Raw genomic sequence first — 22,718 nt, forward strand, 5'->3', positions numbered from 1 at the left:
GCTTGAGGTGGTGATCCGTCATCCACACTGATATGTCTGCCAGACATGCAGAGATGCGATTCGCCACCTGGTCATCAGAGGGGGGAAAGGAGAAGATTAATTGTGTGTCGTCTGCATAGCAATGATAGGAGAGACCATGTGAGGTTATGACAGAGCCAAGTGACTTGGTGTATAGCGAGAATAGGAGAGGGCCTAGAACAGAGCCCTGGGGACACCAGTGGTGAGAGCGCGTGGTGAGGAGACAGATTCTCGCCACGCCACCTGGTAGGAGCGACCTGTCAGGTAGGACGCAATCCAAGCATGGGCCGCGCCGGAGATGCCCAACTCGGAGAGGGTGGAGAGGAGGATCTGATGGTTCACAGTATCGAAGGCAGCCGATAGGTCTAGAAGGATGAGAGCAGAGGAGAGAGAGTTAGTTTTAGCAGTGCGGAGTGCCTCCGTGATACAGAGAAGAGCAGTCTCAGTTGAATGACTAGTCTTGAAACCTGACTGATTTGGATCAAGAAGGTCATTCTGAGAGAGATAGCGGGAGAGCTGGCCAAGGACGGCACGTTCAAGAGTTTTGGAGAGAAAAGAAAGAAGGGATACTGGTCTGTAGTTGTTGACATCGGAGGGATCGAGTGTAGGTTTTTTCAGAAGGGGTGCAACTCTCGCTCTCTTGAAGACGGGAGGGACGTAGCCAGCGGTCAGGGATGAGTTGATGAGCGAGGTGAGGTAAGGGAGAAGGTCACCGGAGATGGTCTGGAGAAGAGAGGGGGGGATAGGGTCAAGCGGGCAGGTTGTTGGGCGGCCGGCCGTCACAAGACGCGAGATGTCATCTGGAGAGAGAGGGGAGAAAGAGGTCAGAGCACAGGGTAGGGCAGTGTGAGCAGAACCAGCGGTGTCGTTTGACTTAGCAAACGAGGATCGGATGTCGTCGACCTTCTTTTCAAAATGGTTGACGAAGTCATCTGCAGAGAGGGAGGAGGGGGGGAGGATTCAAGAGGGAGGAGAAGGTGGCAAAGAGCTTCCTAGGGTTAGAGGCAGATGCTTGGAATTTAGAGTGGTAGAAAGTGGCTTTAGCAGCAGAGACAGAGGAGGAAAATGTAGAGAGGAGGGAGTGAAAGGATGCCAGGTCCGCAGGGAGGCGAGTTTTCCTCCATTTCCGCTCGGCTGCCCGGAGCCCTGTTCTGTGAGCTCGCAATGAGTCGTCGAGCCACGGAGCGGGAGGGGAGGACCGAGCCGGCCTGGAGGATAGGGGACATAGAGAGTCAAAGGATGCAGAAAGGGAGGAGAGGAGGGTTGAGGAGGCAGAATCAGGAGATAGGTTGGAGAAGGTTTGAGCAGAGGGAAGAGATGATAGGATGGAAGAGGAGAGAGTAGCGGGGAGAGAGAGCGAAGGTTGGGACGGCGCGATACCATCCGAGTAGGGGCAGTGTGGAAGTGTTGGATGAGAGCAAGAGGGAAAAGGATACAAGGTAGTGGTCGGAGACTTGGAGGGGAGTTGCAATGAGGTTAGTGGAAGAACAGCATCTAGTAAAGATGAGGTCGAGCGTATTGCCTGCCTTGTGAGTAGGGGGAAGGTGAGAGGGTGAGGTCAAAAGAGGAGAGGAGGGAAAGAAGGAGGCAGAGAGGAATGAGTCAAAGGTAGACGTGGGGAGGTTAAAGTCGCCCAGAACTGTGAGAGGTGAGCCGTCCTCAGGAAAGGAGCTTATCAAGGCATCAAGCTCATTGATGAACTCTCCGAGGGAACCTGGAGGGCGATAAATGATAAGGATGTTAAGCTTGAAAGGGCTGGTAACTGTGACAGCATGGAATTCAAAGGAGGCGATAGACAGATGGGTAAGGGGAGAAAGAGAGAATGACCACTTGGGAGAGATGAGGATCCCGGTGCCACCACCCCGCTGACCAGAAGCTCTCGGGTGTGCGAGAGCACGTGGGCGGACGAAGAGAGAGCAGTAGGAGTAGCGGTGTTGTCTGTGGTGATCCATGTTTCCGTCAGTGCCAAGAAGTCGAGGGACTGGAGGGAGGCATAGGCTGAGATGAACTCTGCCTTGTTGGCCGCAGATCGGCAGTTCCAGAGGCTACCGGAGACCTGGAACTCCACGTGGGTCGTGCGCGCTGGGACCACCAGATTAGGGTGGCCGAAGGCCATGCGGTGTGGAGCGTTTGTATGGTCTGTGCAGAGAGGAGAGAACAGGGATAGACAGACACATAGTTGACAGGCTAGAGAAGAGGCTACGCTAATGCAGAGGAGATTGGAATGACAAGTGGACTACACGTCTCGAATGTTCAGAAAGTTAAGCTTACGTAGCAAGAATCTAATTGACTAAAATGATACAGTACTGCTGAGGTAGGCTAGCTGCGTTGTTGACACTACCCTAATCAAGTCGTTCCGTTGAGTGTGAAGTTTCTACAATGCTGCTATTCGGGGGCTAGCTGGCTAGCTAGCAGTGTTGGTTACGTTACGTTGCGTTAGGAGAACGACAATAGCTGGCTAGCTAACCTAGAAAATCGCTCTAGACTACACAATTATCTTTGAAACAAAGACGGCTATGTAGCTAGCTATGTAGCTAGCTACGATCAAACAAATCACACCGTTGGGACTGTAATGAAATGAAATGAAAATGTGATACTACCTGTGGAGCGAAGCGGAATGCGACCGGAATGCGAAAGTTCTATTCAGTAGACGTTGGCTGGCTGTTGGCTAGCTAGGAGTGTCTCCTACGTTAAGGACGACAAAATAGCTGGCTAGCTAACCGCGGTAATTTAAGATAATCACTCTAAGACTACACACTCTAAACTACACAATTATCATGGATACGAAGACAGCAAAGACAACTATGTAGCTAGCTAATACTACACTAATCAAGTCGTTCAGTTGAGTGTGATAGTTACTACAGTGCTACGGTAGCCGGTGAACGTAGGCAGATAGGAGGACGAGATAATAACGCAATTATCACTCTAAGACTCCACACTCTAAACTACACAATTATCTTGGATACGAAGACAGCAAAGACAACTATGTAGCTAGCTAACACTACACTAATCAAGTCGTTCAGTTGAGTGTGATAGTTACTACAGTGCTACGGTAGACGGTGAACGTGTTGGGCAGATAGGAGGACGACGAAATACGATAATTACGCAATTATCTTTGATACAACGACGGCTATGTAGCTAGCTAAGAAGAAATTGCTAAGATTAGACAAATTGCTAAGATTAGACAAATCAGACCGTTGTACTATAATGAAATGTAATGAAATGTAATGAAAAAGTTATACAACCTGCAGACCGAAGCGCGGATGCGACCGGCTCGCTCCAACCCGGAAACTGGTATCGAGTACAGTATATACATATGAGATGAGTAATGTAGGGTATGTAAACATTATATTAAGTGGCATTGTTTAAAGTGGCTAGGGATACATTTTTACATCCATTTCCATTATTAAAGTGGCTGGAGTTGAGTCAGTATGTTGGCAGCAGCCACTCAATGTTGGTGGTGTAACAGTCTGATGGCCTTGAGATAGAAGCTGTTTTTCAGTCTCTCGGTCCCTGCTTTGATGCACCTGTACTGACCTCGCCTTCTGGATGATAGCGGGGTGAACAGGCAGTGGCTCGGGTGGTTGTTGTCCTTGATGATCTTTATGGCCTTCCTGTGACATCGGGTGGTGTAGGTGTCCTGGAGGGCAGGTAGTTTGCCCCCGGTGTGCAGACCTCACTACCCTCTGGAGAGTCTTACAGTTGTGGGCGGAGCAGTTGCCATACCAGGCGGTGATACAGCCCGACAGGATGCTCTCAATTGTGCATCTGTAGAAGTTTGTGAGTGCTTTTGGTGACAAGCCGAATTTCTTCAGCCTCCTGAGGTTGAAGAGGCGCTGCTGCGCCTTCTTCACAACGCTGTCTGTGTGGGTGGACCAATTCAGTTCGTCCGTGAAGTGTACGCCGAGGAAATTAAAACGTACTACTTCTCCACTACTGTTCCATCGATGTGGATAGTGGGGTGCTGCCTCTGCTGTTTCCTGAAGTTCACAATCATCTCCTTAGTTTTGTTGATGTTGAGTGTGAGGTTATTTTCCTGACACCACACTCCGAGGGCCCTCACCTCCTCCCTGTAGGGCGTCTCGTCGTTGTTGGTAATCAAGCCTACCACTGTAGTGTCGTCTGCAAACTTGATGATTGAGTTGGAGGCGTGCATGGACACACAGTCGTGGGTGAACAGGGAGTACAGGAGAGGGCTCAGAACGCACCCTTGTGGGGCCCGAGTGTTGAGGATCAGTGGGGTGGAGATGTTGTTATCTACCCTCACTACCAGGGGGCAGCCCGTCAGGAAGTCCAGCACCCAGTTGCACAGGGCGGGGTCGAGACCCAGGGTCTTGAGTTTGATGACGAGTTTGGAGGGTACTATGGTGTTAAATGCTGAGCTGTAGTCGATGAACAGTATTCTCACATAGGTATTCCTCTTGTCCAGATGGGTTAGGGCAGTGTGCAGTGTGGTTGCGATTGCATCGTCTGTGGACCTATTGGGGCGGTAAGCAAATTGCAGTGGGTCTAGGGTGTCAGGTAGGGTGGAGGTGATATGGTCCTTGACTAGTCTCTCAAAGCACTTCATGATGACGGAAGTGAGTGCTACGGGGAGGTAGTTGTTTAGCTCAGTTACCTTAGCTTTCTTGGGAACAGGAATAATGGTGTCCCTCTTGAAGCATGTGGGAACAGCAGACTGGGATAAGGATTGATTGAATATGTCCGTAAACACACCAGCCAGCTGGTCTGTGCATGCTCTGAGGACGCGGCTGGGGATGCCGTCTGGGCCTGCAGTCTTGCGAGGGTTAACACGTTTAAATGTTTTACTCACGTCGGCTGCAGTGAAGGAGAGTCCGCAGGTTTTGGTAGCGGGCTGTGTCAGTGACACTGTATTGTCCTCAAAGCGAGCAAAAAGGTTATTTAGTCTGTCTGGGAGCAAGACATCCTGGTCCGTGACGGGGCTGGTTTTCTTTTTGTAATCCGTGATTGACTGTAGACCCTGCCACATACCTTGTGTGTCTGAGCCGTTGAATTGCGACACTACTTTGTCTCTATACTAACGCTTAGCTTGTTTGATTGCCTTGCGGAGGGAATAGCTACACTGTTAGTATTTGGTCATGTTTCTGGTCACCTTGCCCTGGTTAAAAGCTGGCTAGCTCATCATGTCTCAGTCTAAACTGTACACTCAGAAATACAGAAAGGAGTGGGAATCAAACCCTGAATTCAAAGGCTAGTTGAAGCCGTTTATTGGAAATGATACAAGGGCATACTGCCTGTACTGTCAGGACGATTTCTAAGCCAAACTTAGTGATGTATAAAAACACATGACAACTCTAAAACATACTCAAAAGGCAAAGCCTTATAACAGTTCCACCCAAAACAAGCTGCCATTTCTGGTAAAAAAAAAATAGACTCTGCAAAAAAGGCTGAGGCCACCATGGCATTAGCTATCGCTGAACACTGTTCCATGCTGGTGTAACCGATGTGAAATGGCTAGCTAGTTAGCGGTGGTGTGCGCTAATAGCGCCGCAGCTTTTGTGGAGCGATGGGTAACGATGCTTGAGGGAGACTGTTGATGTGTGCAGAGCGTCCCTGCAGGGCGAGGGGACGGGCGTAAAGTCTATACTGTTACACTGGCATGTGATCACATCGGAGAAGCGTGTAGAGCTGCTTTCTCAGACTCCACTGCTGCTACCCACTTCAAAATGCACAGGACAAAGTGCACAGACATGATTAATGGTGTTCTAGCATCAAAAGTTGGTCGCTAATGTGGGTGACCAGAGTTTCAGCCTTTTCCTCGATGAGTCCACGGATGTAAGTGTTTCTAAGTACCTGGGGGTTGTGATAAGGTACTTTAGTGACACCAAGCAGACAATTGTATTAACATTTCTGGGGCTTGTTGAGTTGGAGGGAGGAGATGCCAAATCTATAGCCCGTGCTGTTGTGGCTTTCCTCGAGAAGTGTTGACTTAAAAAAGAAAAACTCCTGGGGATAGGGACTGACAATGCCTCTGTTATGACGGGGATTAAAAATGGGGTCCATAAAGTGCTGAAGGAGGAGGAGTATGTCCTCAAATATCTGGTTCTTATTCACTGTGTGTGCCACTCAATTCAATTCAATTCAATTCAAGGGCTTTATTGGCATGGGAAACATGTGTTAACATTGCCACAGCAAGTGAGGTAGACAACATACAAAGTGAATATATAAAGTGAAAAACAACAAAAATTAACAGTAAACATTACACATACAGAAGTTTCAAAACAGTAAAGACATTACAAATGTCATATTATATATATATATATATACAATGTACAAATAGTTAAAGGACACAAGATAAAATGAATAAGCATAAATATGGGTTGTATTTACAATGGTGTTTGTTCTTCACTGGTTGCCCTTTTCTCGTGGCAACAGGTCACAAATCTTGCTGCTGTGATGGCACACTGTGGAATTTCACCCAAAAGATATGGGAGTTTTTCAAAATTGGATTTGTTTTCGAATTCTTTGTGGATCTGTGTAATCTGGGGGAAATATGTCTCTCTAATATGGTCATACATTGGGCAGGAGGTTAGGAAGTGCAGCTCAGTTTCCACCTCATTTTGTGGGCAGTGAGCACATAGCCTGTCTTCTCTTGAGAGCCATGTCTGCCTACGGCGGCCTTTCTCAATAGCAAGGCTATGCTCACTGAGTCTGTACATAGTCAAAGCTTTCCTTAATTTTGGGTCAGTCACAGTGGTCAGGTATTCTGCCGCTGTGTACTCTCTGTGTAGGGCCAAATAGCATTCTAGTTTGCTCTGTTTTTTTGTTAATTCTTTCCAATGTGTTAAGTAATTATCTTTTTGTTTTCTCATGATTTGGTTGGGTCTAATTGTGCTGTTGTCCTGGGGCTCTGTAGGGTGTGTTTGTGTTTGTGAACAGAGCCCCAGGACCAGCTTGCTTAGGGGACTCTTCTCCAGGTTCATCTCTCTGTAGGTGATGGCTTTGTTATGGAAGGTTTGTGAATCGCTTCCTTTTAGGTGGTTGTAGAATTTAACGGCTCTTTTCTGGATTTTGATAATTAGTGGGTATCGGCCTAATTCTGCTCTGCATGCATTATTTGGTGTTTTACGTTGTACACGGAGGATATTTTTGTGTTGGTGTTTGTCCCATTTTGTGAAGTCTTGGTTGGTGAGCGGACCCCAGACCTCACAACCATAAAGGGCAATGGGCTCTATGACTGATTCAAGTATTTTTAGCCAAATCCTAATTGGTATGTTGAAATTTATGTTTCTTTTGATGGCATAGAATGCCCTTCTTGCCTTGTCTCTCAGATCGTTCACAGCTTTGTGGAAGTTACCTGTGGCGCTGATGTTTAGGCCAAGGTATGTATAGTTTTTTGTGTGCTCTAGGGCAACAGTGTCTAGATGGAATTTGTATTCTCTCTGCAGCTTCCTCATTTGTAGTTCTAAACATATTTAGGGTTTTTTACTCACTTTTTTGTCTCTCCCAGAACGTCACCTACAGCGTCCATCACATTTACATTACATTTAAGTCATTTAGCAGACGCTCTTATCCAGAGCGACTTACAAATTGGTGCGTTCACCTTAAGACATCCAGTGGAACAGCCACTTTACAATAGTGCATCTAAATCTTTTAAGGGGGGAGGGGGTGAGAAGGATTACTTTATCCTATCCTAGGTATTCCTGAAAGAGGTGGGGTTTCAGGTGTCTCCGGAAGGTGGTGATTGACTCCGCTGTCCTGGCATGCATAATATAATAATAATAATGCACATGGCTAATTATGCAAATTCGGCGATTACGTCATTTAACGCCTTTTAGGACAGCCAATGGCTACTTTCCTTACTGAGGAGTTGGCAACACTGCTCTTTGGGACGGCACGGAAGAACACTAGTAAGCCAGTGATTGAGTCCCCGTAATAGGGTTAGAGGCAGAGAATCCCAGCGGAGAAAGGGGAACCGGGCCAGGCAGAGACAGCAAGGGCGGTTCGTAGCTCCAGTGCCTTCCGTTCACAACCCTGGGCCAGACTACACTCAATCATAGGACCTATTGAAGAGATGAGTCTTCAATAAATACTTAAAGGTCTCTTACACGGACAGGCAGACCATTCCATAAAAATGAGGCTCTATAGAAAGCCCTGCCCTACTACTTAGCTTCGGCTGGTGGAGGTCCAGATAAAGCGTCCGGGGTGAAAAAGTTTAATGAAAAAAGTTGAGCGAGGGAAAAAATGTAAAATTGGCAACAAACCGCACAGCAGCACGTAAACCGGAATGACGTCACTTGCCACGTCACTCCAAACGAGGGCTGAAATATATTGAGCATGCGTGTTGATATTCTTTGCTGATTTGACAGGAAACGAAAGGAAGGTGAGACTGCTTTATCTGTTATGGTTTGTATCGTTTTATGTGTTTTACCCTGTTATAATATAAAACGGACAAAGGAATTCATGATTTGTAATACATTGTCAAAGATTCACATATTATTTGCAAATATACTATTTGCAAGTTGGCTATGTTCTTGACTGCAAGTCGTCGACCCAGTTAACGTTAGTTAGCCAAGTACACGTAAGCGTAAACCTGCAGATTTTTTTTGCTATCTAGCTGCTAACCGGTATCTCGTAATGTTAATTTTGTCAGATTGTGGTTAACGCTTTGTTGACCATGTGGTTTTTGTAATCCATTCAAGAAAATTGCAGCTAGTTAGCTAACTAAGGTCATCTTTCGTTTTAACATCTGGTTGTAGATAATCGTTAGCCACCGTAGCTAGCTAGCACATCTCATAGCGCCAAGTTCAAAGTTGACACCATGTACACGTATGCTTTGGCTGTTTAAAAAAAAAAAAACAGTATCAAATTTGTACCACGATCAAATTGTGGTAGATTGGCCGATAATCTATAACGTCATTAGCTAACGTTAGATGGGTGTATTTAATTATCCAATACTATGTTGAAATCTTAGTTTTGACACGAATGGATCAAATATTGGTCCTTTTATCCTCACTTAGCATTGCTAGTTGGCACTTCGCTTTATCTTATCATACGAAGTGAATGAGTTTTACAATATTTAGAAATATAACGTTAGCATTATAGCCAGATGTGAGGCGGCAGTGGTATTTTCGACGACTTGCAGTCAAGAACATAGCCAACTTGCAGTAGCCTAGTGGTTAGAGCGTTGGACTCGTAACCTGATCGAATCCCTCCAGCTGAAAAGGTAAAAATCTGTTCGTTCTGTCCCCGAACAAGGACGTAAACCCACTGTTCATAGGCCGCCATTTAAAATAAGAATTTGTTCTTATTAACTGACTTGCCTAGTTAAATAAAGGTAATAAAAAAAATATGCTACTCTTGTATTTTTGTCAGTGATCAATGATTCTTTGACGGGACTGAAGTACACACGGCACTTTTTCACTGTAATTTCACTTGAGTTTGTATTGACCACTTTTCCTACTCTATTGCAGATGAGGGCCCTGTACGTGTTTGCTCTACTTGGTCTGCTGGGTTTGGGGACAGGAGAGGAGGGGGCTCGTCTGTTAGCTTCCAAGTCCCTGTTGAACCGTTATGCCGTTGAGGGCCGTGATCTCACACTGCAGTACAACATCTACAACGTTGGAACCAGGTATTGAAAAATGACATTGAGTGTTAAGACAAGCCATTCAATGTCAGTCTCTGTGTGCTGAAAATTAGTTTATTTGTTTGCTTCCCAATTCTGTACCCTTATCCCAGAGTGTGAGGTTTCACAATCTGCCTTAACTCATTCTGAATACTCGTTCCACAGCGCTGCCCTAGAGGTTGAGCTGTCTGACGACTCCTTCCCCCCTGAGGATTTCGGCATCGTCTCTGGGATGCTGAACGTGAAATGGGACAGGATCGCCCCGTATCCTTTAAAGGCACAATCCTAAAATGTCTCAGCTCAACAGCTCCTAAGCACCAATCTTTTACGAAGCCCACCGCATACTCTGAAGTTGTATTGCAGTTTCTCAAGTTCAGTTGTCAAACTCATTCCACGGAGGGCTAGTGTCTGCAGATTTTCGCTCCTTCCTTATACTTAATTGATGAATTAATTAGTAAGAAACTCTACTCTCGACACCTGGTTGTCTAGGGCTTAATTGAAGAAGAAAAAAAACTGTAGACACTAGGCCTTGCATGGAATGAGTGACAACCCTGCTCTAGTTGTTTATATCTTAACTGTCCCCAGTGCCAGCAACGTCTCTCATACTGTGGTACTGCGCCCCCTGAAGGCCGGATACTTCAACTTCACCTCTGCCTCCGTCAGCTACTTGGCTCAGGAGGGAGGACAAGTTGTGGTAAGGGAGAGCAGAATCATCTATGCAGACCAGGGCCTGTATTTATAAAGCATTTTAGGAGTAGGAATAATGATATTGGATAATGTTTTCCCTTTTACATCATAATGAATAAGATTGCATGGACAGCATGGACTTGATCCTAGATCAACACTCCTATACTGAGATGCTTTATAAATACGGGCCCTAAACTGGTTTGAAATTATATTTGAAATCTTTCAGATACTTTGAGCATTTGCTTAAGCACTGGCATGTGGTCAGGGTTTGAACTTTTTGTGCTTTTGTATTGGTTCCATTGCAATAGGTAGTTCCATCAAGCAGAGCTGAAGTATTTAAAATGGTATTTGAACTCCAGTCTGATGCAGACTTGCTTTGTTCTCTATTGTTCTCTCCAGTCTGGAAGTTTTTCTCTGCTACATTAACGTGCAGAATGTAGCTTAATAGCCTATTAGGCTGGTGTTGATATTTCCTGGCAATTGTTTTTATGCATTGTGCACTTGCACACATCCTGTTATGGATTTCAAATAATTGGAAACTCGTCAATTCAACTAGAGACTGATGCAGAGTAGTGATGTTTGTGAACTTTTGAGGAAATTAAACCCCCTTCTGTCTTCCTACAGGTTGGCTACACCAGTGCCCCTGGACAGGGTGGGATTTTAGCTCAAAGGGAGTTTGACAGGCGTTTCTCCCCCCACTATGTAAGTCATTTGTCCTTTCAAAGCATTATGGTTGTTATAGACCTCTTACAGGAGTGTTTGGTGATATACCACATATTTGGAGGTAACTTGATGCCCTTCGGGCTGACTTCCTGGACCCAGATTACTCTTAATCCTAGTCTTAAATGCATGCTCAATGGCAAACCTTTTATTTGAAGTGATTTTTACTCCAGGAAGGAGGAGTCCAGGAAACCAGCCTTTTGTTGGACAGAGGCCTAGACTAAAATATCCTTGCAAAAATACATGGCTTTAGTATGTTCATCAGAAAGAACTAGACTCTCCATTTCTTGGCATACATATAGTTGCTCAGTATTTGTGTAATGTATGGAGGTAGAACAAAGCCAGTACTATGTCTTCGGTACCAGTGTGTTATTGTCTCCTGGTCCTATCCTCAATTGCTGGCAAACTTGAAAATAAATGAAAAGGCCTCTGTTTACCAACCAGTTACCAGCCACCCCAAACAAACTAGACTACAAACAGCCATGCTTAATTTTGTTTTATTCTCCATGCCCTGTTTGTTTAAAATGGAACCCCATCACATCTCCTTCCCTCACCCCCCTCTCTCTCTCCAGCTGGACTGGGCCGCTTTCGGTGTAATGACCCTCCCCTCCATTGGCATCCCCCTGCTCTTGTGGTTCTCCAGCAAGAGGAAATACGACTCGCCCAAGGCCAAGAAGAACTGAACACTCTACTCTCCACTGTGGAACTAGCTAGGAATGGGGTTGAGGTTTAGTAACTTGTACCGTTTCACACTCTTGTGTTGACACAAATGTGCAGGCTCAGATATTTTTTTGTCACTTTGTCCTTTCCAGCATAGTTATAGCAACCATGCTGGATGTGTAACCACACTAATGCTGTTCATCTCAGTTCTGCTCAGTGGTGTGAAAAGGGTATTAGTAGATTGGGAGGCGAGTGACTGTATTTTATTAAAATAGCATAATTACCCATATTGGGGGTAAACGAGAACATGTAATGAGTGATCGGGGAAGATGTGCTTCCTTGTGATTGTGAGATTGAGCTTTGTCGACTGTAGCGGCCGATGATGGGCTAGAGGTTTCATTGCTGGTTTTTCTATTCCATACACGCACATGCATTCCATACGGTACACAAAGTCCCACTACAGCTACAATGCAAGAATGGCTGCATTTTGTTTTATTTTGTAATTAATTTGAAACCCTCAAAGTAATTTCTACAGAAAGTAATTTCTCAGGTGACTTGGAACTTCATGTTTGGGAAATAAACAAACACGCTGGGTTTTATAAAGTGAGATTCTTGTGTTTACCATTCTGTCAATCTTTTTGTGGGGTAGTGTGCAAGTGTACTCTTCAAGGGTAGATTGGGGCATAACTTCTGTAGATGCATTTTTGGCACACAGAGACTTGACATTTAGGATGATCAAGCCTCGAGTTAAATAGAAAACATACCTTAATCTGTTAAGAGTACAGTAAGGCTTAAAATATATTGGGGTTGTCATTATTTTGTTAAATGTTAATTGCAGAGAGGGTCTTGGGTGTGGGGTTTACAAGTGGAGTTGTATGACAGGGTCTTAGTAAAGAGTGGTCAGAGGTTGGGTGAAGGCTTTGCGCTGGTTGGCCTCGCTGGGATCTGTTCGTAGATGCTGGTGCCTGAGTCATCAGTCAAAGGTTGTTCTGAACAAGGTGGCAGAAAGATCCCAGGTCGGGATGGGGAAGAAAAGATGGCATCTCCACATCGCTAGAAAAATGAGAGAAAAAGGATGGGCCTAACTAAGTATTTTTATATGAAATATTTCTAACATTTTCAAAGTAACTTGGAGTAACTTACTCTACCAATGTATTTTTTTTTCTCAATGAAAAATCTTAACATTTACAATCGGCTATAATGTATTGACAAAATAGATAATATGCACAACCATTAGTTTGTTCCAGTACCTGCACACTTCCGTCTGATTGAGGGGGGCAGTTAACGGCCCTGCGAGGCGGTCGTAAAGGCCGGTTGGGGGCTGTCCTGGCTGGAAGGGGAACATGACTGGAGGCCTCTCTCCTTAGGTTCACCTCTGAATAGATGTGATTCTGGGGGTCTGCAAATGAGAGCGAATATTGTAATACATGGATACCGTCATACAGTGCCTTAGGAAAATATTCAGCCCCCATGCCTTTTTCCACATTTTGTTCAGTTACATCATTATTCTAGAATGTATTATTCCCCCCCCCAAAAACAGGGTTTTAGATTTTTTTTGCTAATTTAAATATAAACTGAAATACACTACCAGTCAAAAGTTAACACCTAGTCATTCAAGGGGTTCTTTATTTGTACTATTTTCTACATTGTAGTATAGTGCACGCAACCAAAAAAAGTTTAACGAAGCAAATTTCAATTAATGCATTTGAGCCAATCTGTGTTGTGACAAGGTAGGGGGTATATAGAAAATAGCACTATTTGGTAAAAGACAGAGTCCGTATTATGGCAAGAACAGCTCAAATAAGCAAAGGGCATGAAGGTCAGTCAATACAGAAAATTAAGAATTTTGAAAGTTTCTTCAAGTGCAGTTGCAAAAAATATCAAGCGCTATGATGAAACTGGCTCTCATGAGGACCACCACAGGAACGAAAGACCCAGAGTTACCTCTGCTGCAGAGGATAAGTTCATTAGAGTAACCAGCCTCAGAAATTGCAGCCCAAATAAATGCTTGAGAGTTAAACAGACAACTGTTCAGAAGAGACTGTGAATCAGGCCTTAATGGTCAACTTGCTGCAAAGAAACCATTATTAAAGGACACCAATAATAAGAGACTTGCTTGGGCAGAGCAACACGGGCAATGGACATTTGCCTCAATCCCCACAGCATGATGCTGCCACCACCATGCTTGACCGTAGGGATGGTGCCAGGATTCCTCCAGATGTGAAACTTGGCATTCAGGCCAAAGAGTTCAATCTTGGTTTCATCAGATCAGAGAATTTCGTTTCTCATGGTCTGAGAGTCTTTAAGTGCCATCTGACAAACTCCAAGCAGGCTGTCATGTGCCTTTTACTGAGGAGTGGCTTCCTTCTGATCACTCTACCATAAAGGCCTGATTGGTGGAGTGCTGCAGAGATGGTTGTCCCTCTGGTAGGTTCTCCCATCTCCACAGAGGAACTCAAGAGCTCTGTTAGAGTGACCATCAGGTTCTTGGTCACCTCCCTGACCAAGGCCCTTCTCCCCCAATTGCTTGGTTTGGCCAGGTGGCCAGCTGTAGGAAGAGTCTTGGTGGTTCCAAACTTCTTTTATTTAAGAATGATGTAGGCCACTGTGTTCTTGGGGACCGTCAATGCTGCACACATTTTTTTTTCTCCCAGATCTGTGCCTTGACACAATCCTGTCTCGGCACTCTACGTACAATCCACTGTCAACTGTGGGGACCTTTATATAGACAGGTATCTGCCGTTCCAAATCATGTCCAATCAATTGAATTTACCACAGGTGGACTCCAATCAAGTTGTAGAAACATCTCAAGGATCATCAATGGAAACAGGATGCAGCTGAGCTCAATTTCGAGTCTCAAGAGCAATACTGTTTTTTATTTTCAAAACATTTGGAACATTTTCAAAAACCCTGTTTTCACTTTGTCATTATGGGGTTTTGTGTGTAGATTGCTGATGATTTTGTATTTATTTAATCCATTTTAGAATAAGGTGGTAATGTGACAAAATGTGGAAAAAGTCTAGGGGTTTGAATACTTTCCGAAGACACTGTATATGTACATTGTTCATTCTAGGCATGGATAAAAATGGGGCTGTATAAATATAACATAAAATTAAGGAGCAGCTAAAACTGTGTAATGGGTAATTTCAGGTCGAATCAGGCATGTTGTGCCTTGCTCAGGCCAATAACAATACAACCCCTGAATGATAAGTGTCTGGTCTTGTCTTTCACCTTGCCCGCCTGCGCTCCTCTCGGCATCCCGCCAGCGCCCCATGGCGTAGAAGTCAATGTGTTCCTTTGCCTCTTCTTCTTCGTGTTGGGCCAGATGAGGGGTTTCCTCGTAGGTGTGCAGGGGCTCCAGCTTCCAGTAACTCGGGTCCTCGTCGGAGCCACTGCTCGTGAGCAGGACGGAGGACGCTGCCTCCGCCCTCTGGCCTGGTGGGTTGCCCACATTGACTTTGGGAGTTATGTCTGCCTGGGAAAGCATGCTTGGTGGCTTGTTGACCTGAGCGTACAGTGCTTCGGTGTCGTTATCACCTCTCCCACATGCTCCTACACAGCTAACACCAGTTTTTGTCACATCTTGAGGGGGGGCGATCAGATTTGTCACCTGGAATAAACATTGGTAAGGTAGTTCTGTAAATCCATTAATAACGTTGACTTTTTAAGTGGGTTTGTTTAACTTACAAATATTAAAGTGAGGATAGTTCCTCACCTCCATCAGTTCCCTAAACTGGCTTTCTGGTAGAGAACAGGACTTCTTGAGCACCACAGCATACTCTGGCACCCCATCATCTGTAGGGGCTGAGCTAGCCAATATGTCTTGAACTCGGACAGTGTCAGGAGCCGAGGGTGCAGTTGATGTCTGTACAGTGGCTTCCTTTTCGGTCACTTTCGTTGTCTCTCCACCTTCATCCTGTAACCCCAGTTTAACTGTACTCTCAAAACTTTCATTGGACTGTGAGAGAGAGTAAAATAGATACACAAAGATTGAGAAACAAACTGTTGCATTTGAGTTTACCAAAAAGGATAGTTTGCCACAAAATGATAGATGTTTAGAGGCTAATTAGGTCGTGCCAATGATTATTTTCCTTTTGTTCATGAAGGAGGCATGGGGTGTGGAATATGTACTCGGCACCTCATCATAGGGCGTGTTGAGAATCTCGTTGAAGGGCCCCACGGGATTCTGGGTGTAGTGGCTGACCAGCTCCTGCAGGCTTCTATGGCGACTCTCCTCCCCAGCGATGAGGTAACATGCCCCTCTGCCACCCTCTTCTTCCTCTATGATGAAATGGCGGCATCTATCCTTTCCTCTGGGGGGGAAATTATGTGTCTATCTAAAGATGTCTTTAGGTATGTGTGTGTGTATGGTGTATGTGTGGTCTGTCATGACTTTACCTGTACGAGAGTACAAAACCAATCTTTGACTCGCTGAGCCTGATCAGAAAACAGCCCTGCTGCTTGTCCTTCAGAAGCTCCTCTGCCTCCCTATCAAATCAGTCGACAGACAGACAGGCAGAAAAATGAGAACAAACAGAGCACCTATGTGTGTACAATTGTGTCTTTGCTTTGACTCGTGTCTTTCTGAACTATTTTCTATTTCGTGTGCATACTGTATGTACCCATAGCTGCGGGATTTAGGGCTGCTGAGGGTGCTGTAGCACCCCCTGAATTAAAAAAATAATTTAAAGAAATAATTTTTTTGATTTTTATCACAAAAGTTGTGTTTTTTAATAGTCCTGTATTAGTAGACCGATATAGCCTTCTGCTATGTTTTCCTCAGAACCCCCCGCCCCCTTATGTATGTATGTGTGAATATGTTTGAATATGACCTGTTTCATTGATTGCATTTATTAGACAATTTTATAAACATACATAAGAGAGGGCTCCAGCTTCAGTGGCTAAAAACAGAACCATTTCTGTTTGTGTCATAAAATGAGTCAATAGTACAGTCCCATTGCCATAAACAACACTCTCATTTACCTCTAATATATACAGTACAACAATCAATCCCTGATATATACAAGACAATCACTTTTACACAATATACAACACACTAGGCACCAAAAGTCATATCTTCTCACCCACGTAGACCTACTCCTCACTTTCGTGACATGCTACTATTCAGCCATTTTCTCAGTAAGAACTTGAAACCGACCATGGAGGTTATGCATTTCAAGTTCTTTGGAAGACTATTCCGAAGAATGGCAGCTGAGTTCAAAAAAGTTTCCCTCCCCATACCATCCTTAACAATGTCAGTTTCACTTCTTCTAGTGGAATAGTTGTGGTTATCCCTGACCAAGTGAAAGTAGTCTGAGTGAATCTCTCCTCCACTTTGAACCATCTGAGGCTTTCAAAGTGGGAATGGTCAAGATGAGTATGTGTATCCCTATATATGTGTTGTGTCATCTGTGGTCTTGTGTGTGCGCGTATGCATTTTATGTGTGTTTGAGTGTACGTGTGTGCATGTGTGTCTGTGGTCTTCTTGCATATGCACTTGTTTCCCTGGATGCACAATGTTTCTTTATTTCTATTGCAGATAATGTGTATACCAGTATATGTTTCTGTGTGTGCTAGCAGTCTGACAGACAGACAGTCTAACCTGCGCGTGGCGAAGCCATGTAGCCAGCGGGGTAGGGGGTGGCCAGGCTGACGCAGGCGGGGGAGCTGTGTCCTCTCGAACCACAGCATGGTGTGGGCCCGAAGGGACGGAGACAAGGGCTTCAGGGGCCCGGGGCCACCCAGAGTCAGGGCAGGAGACACCCTCTTCACTACTGTCTGAGATAGGGAGGGATAGAGGGAGATAGACATGGAGGGTTGTGAGATTGATAAGCATATTCAATAGTTTCTCTATTGAGCTGTCTGGTATCTTTTCATTATTGTGGAGATTTTAAGGCCATATTGAATAGAAAACAAAAAAGGTGAAAAGGGAGAGCGAAAGAGAACAATGCCCGGTCCAGAAACAGCACCTACCAACTACCACTTTGTGTAGGTCTGAAAGGAAAGAGAGAGAGGTAGAGAGGGGGGTGGGAGAGGGAGAAAACGGCTGTTGTTCACACACGTAAGCTTGAATACGTTCCCACAGAAGTTACCTCAGCAAGAGAAGACAGTTATATTTTAAACACTTGATATACACTTGATATGCTAATCCATGCCTTTTTAATTCCAGCATGCAGTCAACTACATCGAAGTGGCCTACATGCCTCCCATCCTAGACATTGGGCCTTACCCGCAGCTCATCCAGTTGGTGCTCTCCGTCACAAACAGAAAGACACTACAGTGACCGGCATCTGATACAACATTACTGTGTTGTATCAGGCCTTTTCAGTAGGTACGGTGTGTAAGTCAAAGTGTGTATGGTATAAACTTTCATAGGTCAAATAAACCCATCATAATATTTCACCTATCCTTTCCCATGTATGCACATCAAACCGGTAGGATCTTCGAGAAGGCTCTAGAGACAGAATCTGAACTGGGCTGACCCACGCAACACTGAAGGTAGAGAGGTAACTTTCAGTTCTCTTTGTTTTAACGTTTCATGAAATGGCTTTTTTTTAAACCGAACCACAGGAAGTTGTGTGTCTCTAACTGTACTGTGTGGTTTAGGGTGTAAAGTGTGGCTGATGGTTTCAGACCTGACAATCTGACTGGAGGCTTACGGGAAATTCTCAACAAAGACACAGACATATGCATTTTTAGAAACAAGCATTCAGACACAGTAGAAAAACACGTCAATTAATGCACAGATACTTGTCTGTGTCATGTCTACCAAGCATAGAAAACACTATTGAAAAGCATGCAAATTTGCTGATCTGGGATCTGAACTTAAATCTAATTTCAGATTTAAATTCTGTAACCTCATTCTCCTGGCCAATGGTTTGTTTGGCTGGTAGAGCCGCCACCTCCGCTCGAGGGGTTTTGGGGACCTTTAAGCTCCTCCTGGGTTTGATTGGAGGAGTCTGCCGGGTGGGCGGGTCTTGAGCAGAATGCTGGTGTGGTACAAGCTTCTGGGGTTGGATAGGCAGGCAGCTGATATTCTCCTCTCGCCTGCTTTCAACATCTGCAAACCAACACCAAATAATCTATAAAACTAACCAGTAACCATCACAAGTGACAGCCACTAACACAATATATTTTTTATTGAACCTTTATATAACCAGAAGTCACATTGACTTTCACATCTATTTTAAAAAAGTGAACCCTAGCCAAAAAGCAGCATACATATAAAGTGCCTTCAGAAAGTATTCACAGACCTTGAATTTTTTCCAAATTGTGTTAAAGCCTGAATTTAAAATGGATTACATTTAGATTTTGTGTCACTGGCCAGTCAAAGTAGAATAACATTTTGAGAATTTTTTTGAAATGTATTAAAAATGAAAAGCTGAAATTTGTTGAGTCAATAAGTATTCAACCCATTTGTTATGTCAAGCCCAAATAAATTCAGGAGTAAAAATGTGCTTAACAAGTCACATAATAAGTTGCATGTGCAATAATATTGTTTCATTTATTTGAGTAGCGACAGATGCAATAACATTGACACATTGCAATTTACACCATAACATGTTAGCTTGCGCTAATTTACAGTGCCTGTCCCTTATCTTGTACATAATTTTTGGATGACTGCCTCATCTCTGTAACCAACTCATACAATTATCTGTGTGGTCCCTCAGTCAAGCAGTGACTTTCAAACACAGATTCAACCACAGGGAGATTTCCAAGGAGATTTTCCAATGCCTCGCAAAGAAGGACACCTACAGTATTAGTAGATGGGTAAAATTTTAAAAAGTAGACATCGAATATCCCTTTAACTATGGTAAAATTATTGATGAAACTTTGGATGGTGCATCAATACACCCAGTCACTACAAAGATACAGGGGTCCTTCCTAACTCAGTTGCTGGAGAGGAAGGAAACTGCTCAAGGATTTCACCATGAGGCCAATGGTGACTTTAAAACAGTTACATAGTTTAATGGCTGTGATAGGAGGATGGATCAACAACATTGTAGTTACTTCACAATACTAACCTAAACGACAGATTGAAAATGTAGAATACATTCAAAATCATGCATTCTGTTTGCAATTAGACACTAAAGTAAAATTGCCAAAACAATGTGCAAAGAAAGGAACTTTATGTCCTGAATACAGAGCATTATTTGGTGCAAATACAATTCACTGACTACCACTCTTCATATTTTCAAGAATGGTAGTGGATGCATCATGTTATGGGTATGCTTGTCATCAGCAAGGACTAGGGAGTTTTTTTTAGGATAAAAATAAATGAAACAGAGCTAAGCACAGGCAAAATCCTAGAGGAAAACCAGGTTCAGTCTGCTTTCCAACAGACATTGGGAGACAAATTCACCTTATAGCAGGAAAATAACCTAAAACACAAGGCCAAATATAGACCGGAGGTGTTTACCAAGACAGCATTGAATGTTCCTGAGTGGCCTAGTTACAGTTTTGACATAAATTGTCTTGAAAACTTATTGCAAGATTTGAAAATGTCTGTCACGCAATGATCAACAACCATTTTGACAGAGCTTGAAGAATTTAAAAAAGAATCATGTGCAAATGTTGTACAATCCAGGTGTGTAAAGCTCTTAGAGACTTACCCGGAACAACTGTAATCACTGTCATAGGTTATTCTAACATTAATTGGCACAGTGGTGTGAATATTTATGTCAATTATATATTTAATTTTCAATAAATGTGCAAACATTTCGAAAAACATGTTTTCAAAAATATATATTGAATAAATGATGAACCCAGGCTGTGACACAACAACATGTGAAATAAGTCAAGGGGTATGAATACTTTCTGAAGACACTGTAGTAACACAACATAAAAAACATAACAATGAATAGAAGTTAAAATGGTGTAAAGTGCATACTTGCTCTGACAATAAATCGATTCAGATCACTTTTAGCATCAACTTCAAGATGTAGATAATATTGTAGATAATGCAATTTTCACATTAGTGCAAAGGATTCACTTAGTAGAATAAACACAAATAATCAATTGTATAACAAGCACACGTCACATTGGTGCCGTGAGTAAGATTTGGTCATTTGATGCCTATTATCTGTTGGTGTCTCAGAGGAGAAAAGGTGGAGTGTAATCAAGCTAGTCAGGTAACTACTCTTGTGTGATGAGTAACCTTTTTATGAGACTTGCCTTAGCTCGCACAGCTAATGCCTGTAGGTTTTTAGCTTAGTGGGCTAACACAATCTTCGGCTGCGCAGACAAACCTGTCTATCTCTTTCAGCCCAACAGCAGATCTGTCACTTGGTTTGGTATAAAGCTGAGTGATTGGGCTGGGGAAATGTAACCACTCTCAAATTCATAAATAGAGCCATGGCCAGGACTCACAGTCAGTGAGATCGACATGATCTTTCAAAAACTTATTTTGAAACTATACATAGTTTGTTAACAAAGACTCTTGGCAACAAAATTGTAAGCAATGGTAAACATTAGCAATGATATTAAATGAGTTAGTAATGAAAACCTTGTTCCTACATAGTTCTGACTGAATATGAAATTGTTAAACGTTTAAGCCTGACCTTTTAAGCGCTGGTAGTCGAAGTCCATGTTGATGTTTAAAATAGGTTGTCACAAGACAGCTGTGAAAACGGATGTCTGAACATCTCTTTCCTCCTCTACATATACCCTATTTTGTCTGTGTGTGTCAATGAGAGAGAAAGAAAGGGAGAGAGAGCGAGAGCGAGAGAGACAGAGACAGAGAGAGAGATGAGGAAGTGGGAGAGAGAGAGGATATATAATAGAGAGATAAACAAGAAGAGTTTTGTGGGTGGGGGAGGGAAAATGTAATCTTTACAAATTTCTTAATTACATAATGATGTCCTAAGTTGTGCATGCATCTACAATTGTCATGTATTATTTTATTTAAAAAACACGCACACACACACCCACCCACACACACACACACACACACACACACATACACACACTTCCTTCCTTTCCACTTCCTTTCACCTAAAAATATCCAGGTGAGTCACAGCTGTGATTGTCTCAACTTGTCATGTGACTTGGCACTTACTAATTATGAAGCATTTAGAGCTGTTTGTTTTTCTAAGAGCTCATATTATGTCCACAACTGTTCTGTTCCATCAATGTAGGCCTGCTTACTGTATGTTACTGTATAAAGAAAATACAAGAATAATAATTTACTACATTTATTAATCAGGTGTATTCCATTCCTTTTTTTATAATGAGAATTTATCTGAATATTAGGCCAAAGACTTGTGGTTATTCCAATGTGAAAGACCACGTGAAAGGATGAAGGCAGAACTACAGTAGGCCTAAGCTACTTATAAAGAACAGTTCAATTTTACTTCCACAGAGTGGCGCAAGAGCCAAACGCATCCCACAATAATGTTTTGGTGACAGTACGGCACACGTGCCATAATAAAAACATGACATCTTGTAACAAATGGTCATAGGCCAATTGCTTATCATCATCGTCATTATTAATCATCAGCATCATCATCAATTCATGAATGTCGATTATCAAATTTCAATGAAGAAGTGAGTATAGCCACACCACAGGAAGACACACGCACACGCACACGCACACGCACACGCACACACACACACACACACACACACACACACACACACACACACACACAGGCTGACAGTATCTCACCTTTATTGTGTGTTACAGCATATGATGACTTGACAAGTGTGATTGAATGACTGGTAGTGGTTCTTTCTTTCGAGTTGCATAGCATGCCAAAACAACTCAACATACAGCGCATTCGGAAAGCATTCAGACCCATTGACTTTTTCCACATTTTGTTACATTACAGCCTTATTCTAAAATGGATTAAATTACTTTTTACCCTCATCAATCTACACACAATACCCCATAATGAGGAAGCAAAAACAGGTTTAATACATTTTCGCAAATGTATTAAAAATAAAAAACAGAAATACTATATTTACATAAGTATTCAGCTATGAGCCTCAAAATTGAGCTCAGGTGCATCCTGTTTCCATTGATCATCCTTGAGATGTTTCTACAACT

General features: G+C 43.4%; 2 protein-coding genes and 1 non-coding gene across 5 annotated transcripts; 2 read left to right on the forward strand and 1 right to left on the reverse strand.

The window, feature by feature from the left end:
- Positions 1-8,255: 8,255 nt before the first annotated feature.
- On the forward strand, positions 8,256-12,278 carry LOC115131509 (translocon-associated protein subunit beta). The gene is made up of 6 exons (XM_029663288.2): positions 8,256-8,362; positions 9,453-9,610; positions 9,770-9,868; positions 10,190-10,298; positions 10,916-10,993; positions 11,584-12,278. Exons 2-6 carry the CDS (start codon positions 9,453-9,455, stop codon positions 11,692-11,694), a joined length of 555 nt encoding a protein of 184 aa, XP_029519148.1. The 5' UTR covers positions 8,256-8,362; the 3' UTR covers positions 11,695-12,278.
- On the forward strand, positions 11,289-11,420 carry LOC115132887 (small nucleolar RNA SNORA57). Its single transcript, XR_003864143.1, has one exon. It is a non-coding gene; the product is annotated as a small nucleolar RNA SNORA57 (small nucleolar RNA).
- On the reverse strand, positions 12,147-21,356 carry LOC115131508 (uncharacterized). 3 transcript variants are annotated; one of them, XM_029663286.2, is made up of 9 exons: positions 21,232-21,356; positions 18,529-18,731; positions 17,274-17,449; positions 16,070-16,159; positions 15,810-15,984; positions 15,387-15,587; positions 14,903-15,281; positions 12,922-13,070; positions 12,147-12,724 (listed from the first exon to the last, which is right to left on the reverse strand). In XM_029663286.2, exons 1-9 carry the CDS (start codon positions 21,257-21,259, stop codon positions 12,572-12,574), a joined length of 1,554 nt encoding a protein of 517 aa, XP_029519146.2. In that variant the 5' UTR covers positions 21,260-21,356; the 3' UTR covers positions 12,147-12,571. The 3 variants fall into 3 exon arrangements, with proteins under 3 accessions (XP_029519146.2, XP_029519145.2, XP_029519147.2); XM_029663285.2 differs by having other exon boundaries at positions 15,387-15,629; XM_029663287.2 differs by lacking the exon at positions 21,232-21,356 and having other exon boundaries at positions 15,387-15,629; positions 17,274-17,445; positions 18,529-18,607.
- Between the last annotated feature and the right edge of the window lie 1,362 nt (positions 21,357-22,718).

The sequence above is a fragment of the Oncorhynchus nerka genome, linkage group LG7 (genome assembly GCF_034236695.1).
Source record: "Oncorhynchus nerka isolate Pitt River linkage group LG7, Oner_Uvic_2.0, whole genome shotgun sequence".
Classification (NCBI taxonomy): Eukaryota; Metazoa; Chordata; class Actinopteri; order Salmoniformes; family Salmonidae; genus Oncorhynchus; species Oncorhynchus nerka.